General features: G+C 38.7%; 1 protein-coding gene across 1 annotated transcript in view; it reads left to right on the top strand.

Annotated features, from left to right (window-relative positions):
* The first annotated feature begins 11321 nt into the window (after window positions 1-11321).
* Window positions 11322-14809, top strand: part of LOC113068988 (ephrin type-B receptor 1-B-like) — a 47369-nt gene continuing 43881 nt past the window's right edge. The window contains exon 1 of the mRNA XM_026241950.1: window positions 11322-11524. Coding sequence (XP_026097735.1) covers window positions 11512-11524 — 13 coding nt within the window. The 5' untranslated portion in view covers window positions 11322-11511. The remainder of the gene's footprint in view (window positions 11525-14809) is intronic.

Here is a 14809-nt window from a genome sequence, read left to right as displayed (position 1 = left end):
TTGTATATCATGCAGACCATTCGGGTTTGTATCATATACATTAATGTTTACATACATGTTAGCATAAGCGTGAATCCATGTTATTACTAGTCTCATACCGAATCTATTGACAGTTATTGTGTTGGGAGGGAAATGGGGTGATTCTTGAAGAAGTTCTATAAGTAATTTTAACCTAAAAAGCAATGGATACTAAGTACGCTAGGACTTTCGATAGTGTAGAAACAATATTGTAGAGTTCTTTTAAGTGCATATGTGTTTTAGTGCAGGAGTGAGATAGATGACAGGAATTTTAATTGTTAGAGACACAGACATTAACGGAAATGGAAGGGAAGGCCGTGCGTGAGCATCTTTCGTTAACTGTTATGGATTAATCGACCCTCCCTTGCAGTTAATGAGCTGCAGTGCTTAAAGAGAGACCAGCTCTTAGCAAGACAAAGCTAATAGCTGAGGCGAGTTTCATTACAGTCGGAGCAAGGTTTTTACCACCTCACATGCCAGAATGCTTCTTTTAAAATTCACAATGCCACTCTAAGTGTCTTATAATCACTGGAGCTCGTTTTGGTCAGGTAGGCTGGAAAGATAGGAGAGATCGATTGTATCGGTGAGCTGATTCTTGGGAAGAGAGTGGCCCTCTTTATTAAACCATTCTCGGTTAATTGCTACATTTCTTTTAGATTTATTTTTGCCCATTTTACCATTATATTGAATTTTATCAGGAAATTACACAAGTCAGAGTCAAATTAATTTTGAGAACAGGGTGAGAACAGGGTAACCAGATGACCTTGATAAAGATGTTGTAGTTTGCTGGTATGTTGGCGTTTTTATTATGTGTACAGTAATACTTAATTACAGGTGAGCCGAATTTAGATCCGGCCCTTTGTTTATAATGTTTCCTTGTGAGTTCAGTGGAAGACCTAAGTCAAACATGTTAGTAATGTAAGGAGGCTTGTTTACACCCTGACATACAAAATGTAAATATAATACAGAATTGCGGATATAGGGCACTATTTTAACGATATAAGCGCATGATCTAAAGTGCAAGGCGCAAGTGCACTTCGGGCATTTTGAATGAACTTTTTCTAGTATATTGACAGGAAAAAATAGTCTGTGCTCCCGGCGCATGGTCTAAAAGGGTTGTCCCTATTCTCTTAATGAGAAATGGGTGTGTTTTAGGGCAATAAATAAATTAGGCGCTATGGTGGATTCTCTATTTACACGGTGGAATTTTATGGCGCAGAGAGCAAACGGTTATTTCTATACATGCAATGACTATTCATTATGACATTTTATGTTTATGTAGCCTACATAATAATATTATTTTACACTGTAATCCTTTAATTTGTAATATTTAGCATTTTTGTGTGCTGAGAACTGCGTCGGGCTGAAACTAGCAAGGACACTTGTGCCACACCTTGTGTGCATTTTCTACTAACGTGCTCTTTAAATAACAACAACAAAAAAAAAAAAAAAAAATATATATATATATATATATATATATAATATTGCGCCATTGACTTTAGACTTTAAACCAGGTTTGAGTTTGGTCTATGGTACAGTCTATTTTCTGTTACTCAAAATAGCAACACGCCAACAATGCACCTGAACACACCGCTTTTTTTGACCAACACCCCCATGGGCGCAAAAATGAGCGCAAATGCATTTGCTAATTAAACGCCGTGGCGCTGGACGGGAAAATGCGAAGAGTGCCGGACTGAAACCAGCAAACACACCTGCACCGCACCTTGCGTCGCATTGCGCCGGGTGTTAGGGCCCTAAGTCTGTAGCGATGCACGTCATGGCTCATAAACACTGTCCCATCTGGTTACCCTAGGTGAGCATAATGGCTCAATCTATTGTAGCACATGCGCCAACCACTAAAGTACAGATCATTTTTCATCTATGATTTCTGTGTATATATCTTTGTTTTTGTGTATTTTAACCCTCATTTGACAAACATTAATGGAGCCAGACAGTTTTGTTTTGTAAAGCAACATGATTCTCTATCCAGTCTATTAGCTGCAGCATGAGCCTATGAGCCTAAGAGTAAGAGACTGTTTCTGGATGTTCTGGGTTCAAATGAAGCATAAGGACAACATTTCTTTCTTCTGGAAATGAAAGTGTTATCTTTATACTGTAAAGGCAGAGGTTTTACTGAGAGAACAGATTATATCTTGAACCAATGAAAGCTGTCTTGCTGCTTTCTGTGTGTAAATGTTTTAGGTTAATAGTTTTATCGAACGATTGAAATGAATTGTTATTAGATAACACTGGTTGCTGAATGGAATAATCTGGGTTCAGTACATAACGTTCATTACCATAATTTGGACTCGTCCAAAGCTAAATAAATAAATAAGGCTACAATTCAGTACTTACAATGGAAAAGAATGAGCTTGATTTTTGGAAGATTTGAAAGTAAAGATTTGTAAATAAATATGAAGCTTATTTTATACACTTACATTCGTTATTCTGTACAAACCTGTGTAATCATAAGAGTGTGTTTAATACTTTTGAAATGCATGTATATATCGGTTCAAATACAGAGAGAGAGGAGTGATTTGGAGGGAGAGAGTTCATGTCAGAGGCTCTGTGTCGCACACTGCCAACTCTCAACTCTGCCAGAATACTAATATCTCGCTTGCTGTCCATCCTAATCTCAAAAATAAGTGGAAAATATAGAATAGAGAGATTTCGGTGACCGTGTCCGAGGATTTAGTCATCAAGAAGACTTTTTCAAGTGTGAAACTGTTAGTGCTTACTGTTAGTTAAGAGATGCTGGGAGAGGCCATTGAGTTGAGAGCTGTAGCGTCGTCGTGGCAACAGCCTGCTGAGGGCTGTCAGGTTTTCAATCAGGTCCTGTGAGTCACAACCCGAACGGTAAAAACACTCGCATACACACTTCACACTCTGAGATACAAATGTCAATATCCTGCCGTTTATTTAAAGCTGCAGTAGGTAACTTTTGTAAAAATATATATTTTTTACATATTTGTTAAACCTGTCATTATGTCCTGACAGTAGAATATGAAAAATCAAGCTCCTCTGGCTCCTCCCAGTGGTCCTATTGCCATTTGCAGAAATGCATCGCTCCCGCTCCCGGTAAGAAACAACCAATCAGAGCTGCAGTCCCTAACTTTGTTTGTGTTCAAAATGTAGAAAAATGTATATAATAAGCGAGTACACCATGAATCCATTTTCCAAACCGTGTTTTTAGCTTGTCCTGAATCACTAGGGTGCACCTATAATAAGTGTTTATATTCGGACTATTTTAGATTGCTTCGGGGGTACCGCGGCGGAGTAACCCAGTACCTTTGTGATTCTTCATAGACATAGACAGAGAGAAGTAGTTCCGGCTACGATGTTCTTCCGCAAGACGCAAGCAGTTCTGTTTATTAACCGCTAGATCGTCAAAAGTTACCAACTGCAGCTTTAAGTGTGACTTAATTGACATCAAATTTGTCACTAAAGAAGGCGTATACATTGGCATTTTTTTCTGGATATGCTTAAACTTAAAAAAAAAAATCAAGAACATAATTCTTGGTATTTTCTCTGAAAACCAGATGGAAATTCAGAGAAAAGCTGTTGACTTTCCATATTTAATTTCACATGTCATTTATAGCAAAACAAGATCTTCGCTTGAGTGCGTGTGTGGTTTTGAATGAATGGATGTTCACTTGTTTGCTCTTGTCAATTCATATAAAGCACGCTGCAGCCTAATGCTTTTACTTTCTGACAGATGAAATGGATGATTTAGACTCTGAGATTGTGGTTTGCGTATTTTCATCAGGGCATGTTAGGAAACAAATGAAGTGCATTAAATGACATGCATCTGCGTGACGATGACGGCTCTGGAGCAGAGCTTAGATTCCAAGAAAAGGGATTTTAAGACAGGCAGAGGTAATGACGGCTCCTCACATCTGATCACGCACACTCGCAGTAATCCATTCTCTCTGCCTGTGACGGTGAAACTCACTTTGGTCTGGTCAGCTCCATTCATCACTGTCACACTGTGCTAAGAAGGAAAATACACAAGAGTGGTCTCACACACACACACACACACACACACATATATATAAATATACTAGCTTGCACTTTTGCACAAAGATGAGCAAAAATGCACTCTAAGGCTGTTTGTCTCTCTCACTCGCAGACATACATACAATGAGGCTGCTGTGTGAAAAGCTGACACAGATTAGTGTCTCTTAAAGGGCACTGTTACATCCAAGCCTCAGAGTCAGCAGAGGTTATGACCTTTGACCCTGAGTGTGTCTGATGACAGGCCCTGTCTCTAATGAGCAACAGACTGAGGTAATGAGTTCAAGTCAGAAACACAGAAGAATACACACAGACACACACACATGGTAGACAGACAGACAGATAGATAGATAGATCAGTCACATGATGTGCCGCCTACCAATGGAAGCACAGACAATGTAGTTCACAAGGCGATATAGTATAGCGACCTCGAACGATGTAATCGCTGTTGGTGTGAATGGCCTTTTTGCCTTCAACAGCGGTCTTTCTCTACCTTTCTCTATCTGCTCCATCTGATAGCTGCAGATTTAATTTAGCTTATCTTCCCTCCCTCTTTATGGCTGCATATATGCAGATCATGATTTTCATTAACATTACAGATGAAGAATTTCCCGCAAGGCTAAACGTTCTGCCTGTGGATGTGACTCAGTTTGTAAAGTGCTTTTGTTGTGAGATATTTGAGATTCCTTCAACCGAAGTTAATCAAAAAAGGTTGTGGAAAAGGCCATAATGTTCTTTGCCCTCTCCGACCTCACACCCCCCATTACATGAATATGCAAACTCATGTAGCTTATTTCCTTTAGAATTCATTTCCATTTTCAATTACGGTGTATGAAGTGCAGTCTCACGCTTTTAATAACGTACGTGCGCGAGAGCAGAATGGCTGAACTATAATCTAGACATAGCAGTTGTATTGCTTTTTACTTACACGCGCTGTAAGGCAAGATAAAACTCAAACGGTTTCCTTGAACTTTGAATTGGACTCATTAAAACATCACTTAAAGAAAAAAAAAGGGTTGTTTTCTGTGAGGCTGAGATCAGAGGGTTTTGGTTTGGTTTGTTTGTTTGTTGTTTGTGAGAGGCTAGTGAAATTTGTGTGGGAATCGCTGGGTGATGAAGCTAACACGATGGACTCTGACTAAGTGGCTGTCTCAGCTTCAGACGACTCGCCTACGAACCGTTCTTGGGTTCTCTGATGCATATTTCACACAAAAATGGCAAGAGCTTTCGCAAAGCATCAGGGAATGATCAGTTATGCGAGTTTGATGCAGATTTTGGCAAATAGGTTGCAGGTAATCTGTTCAGTGCCTGATTAGAAATCTTGCATAATCACTTTTTGATGTATGTTTTCAGAATGAAATTATAGTTTAAAAGACATTAAAGATCTTATGCAGTAGAAGGTATAGATAGAACAATTAAATATTACTCATCACTTTTAATTGTTGTAGCTGGTGTTTTTTTTATCGCACTCAAAAAACAAAAATACAGAACATTTCTGCCATTTCTGAAAAGTTCTTAAATCTTTAAAAACTGTTCAGTTTCTGACAATGTATATATTTGCTTATCTATAAAGGTAGAAGTTAAATTTTTGGGTAAAAAAAAAAAACATCCGATTATGGCTAATATTTTATACAAGTACTATTTTTTATACATAAATGTAAGAAAGCTCTACACCAAACACACAAAATAATAAATAATATCAATTAAAAATACTAAATTAAAATATTCAATAATTTTAAAATCTATTATAGCAAAAATTAAATATATAAAAAATAGAAGATTAAAATATATAATATCCAATAGTTACTGACATAAAAAACACACACAAAAACGTATACATACTGATAAATCATGCATGGCTATTGAAAGACATATTTAAAGGGATAATTCAACCAAAAATCAATATTTTGTCATAATTTACTCATCACTTAAGTCATCACATAAAACCTGTTTGACTTTATTTCTTGTGTGGAACACAGAATAAGTATTTCAATTCATTTTATTTTTTTGTCCATTAAATGGAAGACAGTGGTCGCCAAAACAGATTAGTTACCAACACTTTTGAAAATAACTTCTTTTGTTTTCAACAGAACAAAGAAACTAATACAGGTTTGGAACAAATTGTCCCATTAAGAGTTTTGATTGACATTTACTCTCATATCAAGAAGATATCCTTTGCTAGTTATATGCTTTGCTTTTGTAAGAAATCAAATTGCGCTTGATTGTTTAACATATCGTTCTTTCTGTCAAAGTGGGTGATTCGTAACAGCTATGGAAATCAGCTCCATACTGCTATAGTCCAAAGCCTGGCTACACGAGAGTACATATAAACATGCTCAATCGAAAACCTGCTCTATTGACTGATGTTTCAGCAGCCATGCATGAGCGATGTTTCTTTTCCCTGCTCACTGTAATGGCTTTATTGCTCTTTTGAGGAATAAACGCCCGTTCCTCCCAGCCCGGCCTGAATGAGTCCGCCTGCGAGCTGGGCTTTGTGCCAGCTGATCTCAGCTTTCAGCAACATGGCTTCTCTCGCCACGGCTGAGACTGAACAGGAAAGCTGGCTGGATTTTTCTCTTTCTGTGTCTACTTTGATAGAATGCTGCGGAGAGACATCCCCACGCTAATTAATGCGCTTAACGCTAGAGCCACGTGCTCCTCATGTGCAAGGTCAATTAGAAAAAGTTGGTAGCGTTAATGCCAAATTAACACCCAGCCCCACTGCACAATCTGGGAGCTTTTTTTTTCGATCTTTTGTTGTTCGTTGATTTTTTTCATGCCTCGTTCCCTCGTTTCTTGTCCTCGGTTCCTTTCCGTCATCGTTTCTTGCCGAGTTGACCCTTGTAGCGCCTGGGACCGAAAGAAAGGGACCTGAATTAATTTATGTCATGCTGAACAGGCGCGAGATAATTAGCGGAAAATGTCGCAGCGAGAATAGCATTTTGCAGTGTCAGAAAGCCAGTGGACATATAGGTTGGTGTGGAGTGTGTTTTATTTATGTGTGTGTGCTTTAAGAATGTGCTCCAAAGGCATAAAGATGCATTTTTAACTGTATTTGCACACGCACACTCTCTCACATTGACTGTGAGCCATTCACAGTAGCTGATTCAGCTCTAGACGCTCCATATTAAACAGTAGCTTAAACTGTAAACAGCAGCCTGAGGGACGATACCCAGTCTCACACCATTACATTCATACAACACATTTACTGTGGATGTTATTTATTTATTTACTCTTTACTGCCACTTTAATTTTTAGTTTTAGTCAAAAATAATTTCTGTATTTTCTATCTATCTATCTATCTATCTATCTATCTATCTATCTATCTATCTATCTATCTGTCCGTCCGTCCGTCCGTCCATCCGTCCGTCCGTCCATCCATCCATCCATCCATCCATCCAACCTTCCATCCACCCATCCATCCATCCAACCAACCAACCAACCAACCAACCTTCCATCTGTCTGTGTTATGTTAAATTCTAATTCTAATTTGTTTGCAGTTTTAATTTTAATTTATACAAAATAATATAGATTTGTAATATTAGCCACAACCTAAAAACTTCACCAACTCTAAACCTTAACAGCTTACATAAACAACTCAATTTAACTAAACAAACGTAAACAACACAAGCTTGTGTTTTGGCCTTAGTTGCTGTTAGAGGAGAGTAAAGGAGCTTGCGAGATTTATTTGTGCATTACAAAGTGATGTGTTTGTACAGTATGAAGATGTTTGTGATTATGTCAGGTAAAACAAGTTAGGTCTCTATGCAATGTAAACTGTTAACAGTCTATGAAAGATGTGAGATGCCATAACTCAAGTTGTTGTGAAGCTGTTGGTATGCGTCTGGATGTGTTGACTGCCTGATTGGTGTGGTTGATTTTCTGGAATCAATCTCATGGTTGTCTCCTCAGGCTTCGCCTACAGCTACAGAGATGGAGGTCTTCTCAGATAAACCACAGCAGAAGCCTGAAGCCATGCGCTGGGCTGTTGTGTGTGTTGTGTTTGAGCACTCGCCCTCAGGGGGTGTCTGTCAGCTACAGGTATTTTACAGCAGATGTTGGTCCACTTTCAGCATTCCAGAGTCTGCCAGTTTGACGGTTCAGCAAACACAATAATCTACTACTTAGCACAAAATGAACGCTATTGTAAAAATGAGGCCTCGTACATCTAAATTGAAAACCTGTCTCATTTTCTGGTAAAATATTACTACAGAAAATAATTTCAAACACACGTCACACTTTTACAGTTGAAATTACATTCATGTACTTCCCTATTCTGTAGTATTCAGAAAGCATTATTTCTTGAGCATCAGATCAGCATATTAAAATGATTTCTGAAGGATCATGTGACACGAAAGATTGGACTAATCATGCTGAATATATATCTTTGCTGATACGTCATATGTATTGATACTTAATTTTGAAAATAATAATAGTTCACATTAGTTAATAATTAAAAGTGTGTTTTCTTTTGGTTTGGTATGATCGCTCCATTGACTTCCATTGTAAGTGTTTTACTGTAAATGTGCTTTTGTTTTGTTTTATAGACTAAGTGACGCAGTTTAATTTGGGATATTTGTTTTTCTGGCGTGAGGATCCACGTGCAGGAGTTTCCCGTCTGTTGTTTTGGCGAGTGTGAGTGGGCCGCAGGTGTCAGAGGTCGTGGCTGCGGTTCTGGTTGTCGTGGTGACAAGCAGTGCTTGTTTCGTAACTGTGAGAATGTGGCATTGTGCGGGATGAGTGAGGCAGTGGAGTGTGATTGTGTGTGTGTGTGTATCATATGGGCCAGGTCAGAAGCTGTCCGTCAAACTCCCACACCTTCACACATTCTGCTGTTTGTGTGTGTGTGTGTGTGTGTGTGTGTGTGACAGAGCTCTGCACCAAATGTTCCTCTGATGTCTCTAATCACTTTGTTATTTTCTTTTCTTTTCCTTATTCTTTACTTTTGCCTCCTTTCCTCTTCCTCTTCTTTACTTTCATTTCCTTTCCTTTCCTTTCCTTTCCTTTCCTTTCCTTTCCTTTCCTCTTCATTTCTTCTCCCTCTTTCTCTTCCCTCATTTTCTTTCTTCGTCTTCATCTTCTTCTTTCCTTTCCTTTCCTCTCCCATTTTCCTCTTCCTATTCTTTCCTTTCCAATTCATCTTCCTTCATTTTTTTCTTCTTCCTCTACCTTCCTTTCCTCTTCCTCTTCCTCTTCCTCTTCTTCCTTTCCTTTCCTTTCCTCTTCCAATTTCCTCTTCCTCTTCTTTCGTTTCCAATTCATCTTCCTTCATTTTTCGTCTTCATCTACCTTCCTTTCCTCTTCCTCTTCCTCTTCTTCCTTTCCTTTCCTTTCCGTTCCTTTGATTCTCTTCTTCTCTCCCTATATGTCTAATCTCCTCTCCGCCCCTTATTTATTAAATGACTAAATGAATAAGTCCGCGGGTGGGTAGATGGATAGATAAAAGAACAGAGTAATAAAGTGGACCCGACCCTGTAAACTTTTAATGAGCTGTATAGCATCTAATTAATTTTTTCAAAGGCTGCGGATATTCGGCAACAGAGGTTTGATTTCACACATGGCGCAGGTCACACTCCTTCATATGGATGGAGGTGGGGGGGATGAATTATCCTGTCCTCTCTCATTAAAGGAGAGACACACTCCCTCGCTCTCTCCCACCTCCATTTATTAATCTCTGCCATACCTTCATTCATCTATCTTTATATGTAAATTGATAAGTGCAGCAATCACACCCACATCTTAAATTCCCCATATAGCTCTTGTTTGCCCCGTAATTCATATTCATGAACTTGATGCATATGCATGGCATGCAAATATCAGAGCTAAGGTCCATCCAGGTCCGTCTTGACCCAAAACATCCCTTCTGTCACCGGAATAATGGCAGTTAATCAAGGTATTAACAGTTTAAGATTACACTGATCTAGTGCTGACAAGAAATATTTCCTGGTTGAGAATGCAAGAAACGTTGTCCACTGATCTCAATGTTACTCTAAAGGGAAACTAAAAGTTTTAGCTATAAGGGAATGTATTATGGACAGATGTTTAGATGATGTGTAGAAATGCTCTCTAGATTGTTCTAAAACTCTTAAATGTACAGCAGCAAAACAATTTAATTAATTTTAAACAACAGTTTGGTGCAAGAAACCTTGAGTAACCTTAAAAAATTGACTTCAGAGCCAAACAATAGTGTGGAATATGACTCATTTAGGATCAGTATGAAATGTGCCTCTATTTTCTTCATCGGTGTCAGCAGCAGAACGCTGTGTTTCATCAGTTCATGAGATCACATCGGAGAAACACAGAGTCCTGATCTCTGCGGTCATGCAGCTGAACCAGCAGAAAGTGTCCGTCTTGTATAGCTGCAGAATTAATGATAAACGAGAACAGGAATCGCCTCAGCAATTTATTCAGAGAGATAAACCCAGGATGGAAAAGTGAGCTGAATTTATTCACCACCTTCTGCTGTAATTCAGAATCTATGAACGGAAAGACCAGCGTGACCCTAATATTACACCCTCATTGGGTGCTGATGTGCTCATTCTTATTCTTCGTACTTAAATAGCTAGCTAAAAACTTAGCATGTAAAACCATTTGGCTCAAATTCTAAGTGGGCCTGTTTAAACAAAACTGGAGATGAAGGACAGTGAAATGGACTGGAAGTCTAGAGATTAGTTTCTTATTATCATTTTTGTGTGTTTGTGTGTGTTGTTGTGTCATGTCCGAGATGTCTACATAGAAAACACAAATGCTAAACGCGCTTTGTATGCACACGTCCCCCTAGACTCTGTAAACCGGGGGAAAAACAGCTTGTGTCTCCAAATCCAATCAGAAAACACTCTTTGCCATTTTCTTTGCGTTTGCTGACATAAAGTTGATTGACGTATCTTGGGAGCACCTTTGCTCCATTTCATTTCTCTCAAAACAGGCCTCAAAAACAGGAAATGTCTCACCTTGCCCGAACATGAGAACAAAAACAAGTTTTACTCTCATGAACAAAGTTATTTTTTTTTTCCTGAAGTAAACTGACACCGACTCTTTCAGACACAATGTTAGCAAGGCATTGCAAAACAATAGAGTCATGTATCACACGGTTAAAGAGGAGCATCATGGGTTTCTCACACCTGAAGCTTATAATGTTGTTCCAATAGTCACCATGTTAAGGAAAGATGTTCCGCTCTTGTCCAGATCGATTAAACACAATGTCGCCAAGAAAGTGTAATATTTCCAACTATTCCAGATGAAAATGGTTTCCAAATTGTGATTTTGAAGATATTTGTTTGAAGCCATGAGGTGTAATTCAAGAGGTTAACAGAATGCTTTCTCTCTCTCTTTTAAGCTTGTCCTCCAGGAACGTTCAAGTCCAGTCAAGGGACGGGTTTGTGTCTTCAGTGTCCACCCAACAGCAGGTCCACATCTGAAGCGGCCACTATCTGCGTCTGTAGGAACGGCTACTACAGAGCAGACGGAGAGCAGCCAGACATGCCCTGCACCAGTGAGTCATTATAATCATCATCTTCATATTAGTGTTATTGTCATTATCATCAGCATTAAACCGAAGCGGTCAGGTCATAACATCGATTCAGAAGCAGTTTGAGAGCACAGGTCTGCACCAGCAGTAAGTTGTGAACCAGACCGAGCCTGCTAATAAGATCTTATGGGCTGACCTGACCAGACACGTCATGCCCATTCAAGCAGTTGCATAGTTAGTTGCATTACGTATATTTACATATATGTTTTTCTTACAGCATGTGTCTCTTTATTCACATTCAGAAGTAAACCATTCTGTTTTTGAGCGGTTTTTTGTTTTGTTTTGTTTCATATAAAACAAATTTAATCCATTACTAAGAAGTAGTGAGGCTTACAAGACTGCTTTTTACACACACACATTTAGCTAAAGCACTGCAATTAACATTACAGTTCTCATGTGTAATTTGAGCAATGGTTTTCCCAAATCTTCAGTCAGAAATTCAGCGCTGCAGAGAAAGTTTATTCTTGGACGCCTGCATTAATAGGTTTTTTCGTTTCCAAAAAATTTGAACATGCTGAACTATCTTCTCTCTCCAAATTAATTTTAAAATATGTATGCAGACCACATTATTGGATCATAATAATGTCACAGTCCTCATTTTTTATTTATTTTTTTTTTATGAAGAATGCTATTGGTTAAGTGTGGCCACTATAAATCAATAAACATTAAAAATGTTGTCTATATTACTTATAGTATTAAAACTCTACAGTTGCATTATTTTGCAACTTACAGTTGCACAGCATTACATGATCTCTCGTATCGTCTTACTGAATTAAAGCTGAATGAGACAGCACTATAAAAGTGGCCTTTTGTGTTTGCAGTCCAGAAGAGTGCACACTGCATTTGAAAGTCCCCTCAGCATTTTAATTCACCATTTAGAGTCTAAAATGGCATTCAGTGAAACATATACAGATGGCAATTTGCAATTTAGCCCAACACCTGCCCTGCGGAAGGCCGGTGCTAGCACCTGGTCATTTTAGTGTCTCAGACAGTGAGAAAATGATTCAAAATGACTATTTCTCTATGCAATGCTGCTTGAAATTGCTATCGGAGTGTCTAGCAGTTACATGGAGACTTTGAATTTATGGGAAACCAGTCTGTGATCTGATTAATATGATGATTGATTGCTGAGACAGAGAGAGTTCACAGGAATCTGCCATGTACCGAATGACATCATCTCAACCTCAGTGAGAAGAAAACACCATCCCTTCCGTTTCTAGCACTTTTTGCCCCTTCTTTCAGCTCCTCGGGGGGTTGAGTGGACGGCTGTCTCAGTCTCGGGCTCACTGTACTCCTGTCTCTCTCTCTCTGGGGGCTTGTGGTTCTCTCTGCGGGACTAGTCCGAATCGCCTCGAGCCTCCATCAGAACTCAAATTATTTCCTCAGAAATATCTGCTGGGAGTGTGTGAGTGTGTGTGTTGATGGCTGACAGCTCACTGGTTAATTGGAGGAAGCTGGACAGCACAATTCTCAAGATAAATTCTCCAGGAGCTCTGTGGCGACCAGCTCTGTTCTGGGATTTGTGTGCATTTGTAGATAGAGCATTCTCTCTTGGATTTAGCGGTTTCGACTGGCCGAACAAGAGCAGAACTTGTTATCTGGGGCTTGGCTGGCGACAAGTCTGGGTTCGATGCAGTTAATGCGTCTAGGTTTACACGGAACGCTGGCTGCCGCGGAAGTATGGGGACGTTTTTTCTTGGCTTTACTTTGAGAAGAAAGTTGTCCCCAAAAGTGAACTAAAACTATCAAAAGCTTCATTTGGGCCTGCCCAAGAGCATCCTCAATTTTTAAAACTGAAAAAAAAAAATATATATATATATATATATATTTTTTTTGTTTTTAATATATTTATTAGAAAAACAGCCAACAATCTTTAATAATTATTACTATTATTATACATATTATTGTTGTTGTTTTTGTTGTTTATTTATTTAATATTATTTATTTTTTTTTCTATGAATGCTGCTCTTTTAGGGGTACTGCAGGGATGTGGGTAAAGGTTAGTCTGTTGACATTATAATTAGTTTTATATAAAAACAATACAACTCTATTACTTGTCAGATAAGATACGAATATGTGTGTGCATGGATTTAGCAGTCTCGTTTGGCCAAACAAGAGCAGATTTTGTTATCTGAGGATTGGCTGGCCAACAGAGACCAGTCTGGATTCGATGGAACTAATATGTCTCGGCTTTTATGGGACGCTGGTTACTGTGTTGGATTATTTAGCTATTCCTTAGGTGCAAAATTGTTGCAAAAGTTAGCTATATCTGATCAAATCCTGGCTTTAGGGGTGTCATGGAACATACTCAATTGTAAATAAATTCATGAAGTAAATAAAGCTTTTTAGTGGTTTTTATGGTTAGAGGTAGTCTGTAGTCTTTATAATTAGATGCATTATTGTATTTTTAAAAGAAAACTGAATCTGGTATACACTCTTAGAAAATAAAGGTTATCTATTATATTATATTTATTATAAACACACACACACACACACACAAACACACTTGAAGATTTAAAAGCTATAAGGTGATTGCTCCTAGACAGATCCCTGGAGAACACCTCAGTGGATTTCTCTGAACCAGTAGAGACACACACACACTCAGAGGCGGTTGACCTGCAGGAGTCAGTGTTGTGTGTACAGTTGCGGTGAACACGACTGTAAAGCAGTGTAATTGCTTTGCTGCCGTTAATCCTCTGCCAGCGATGTCTGACTCGCTGTGATTCTGCTATGAGCTTAAGCCTGTGTACACACACAACACACACTCCCGCTCGCTTTCTTCTGCAGCCTGCGTGTTGCACAGTGCCACAAACCATCATGCACACATAAACGGATGTGCAAACACAAACAGAGAGAGAGAGAGAGAGAGAGAGAGAGAGAGAGAGGCCCTAAAAAGTCAAACATCTGCAAACAAATGATGTAGAGCTTTCCTCAGACCTATCTTCACTTTTCTGAGCCAATTGTTGCAATGATTTTTGTGGATGCATGAAGTCAGTTGACCTACAGTGTGACAGTATTTACGTGACTTTTCTCACATTTTGAATTAGCTGAAGTTTGCCTATAAGTACATGTTTTTAGTTTCCAGGTGTTCTGGATTCAGTTCCTGAACAATAGATAGCTTTCTCATTAGTGCTGTTTCACTCATTAATGTCATTTCATATCTGTTGAGTGCCATCCTATAAATGAGTTCACAGTTTAAGAAGGGGCAAAGAAAAGCCCAGTCTAAAATACATTTAAAATCATGTTTTG

Source organism: Carassius auratus, unplaced genomic scaffold (genome assembly GCF_003368295.1).
Source record: "Carassius auratus strain Wakin unplaced genomic scaffold, ASM336829v1 scaf_tig00000393, whole genome shotgun sequence".
Taxonomy (NCBI): Eukaryota; Metazoa; Chordata; class Actinopteri; order Cypriniformes; family Cyprinidae; genus Carassius; species Carassius auratus.
The sequence above is the reverse complement of the archived record's forward strand: the minus strand, read 5'-3'. Positions and strand labels throughout refer to the sequence as shown.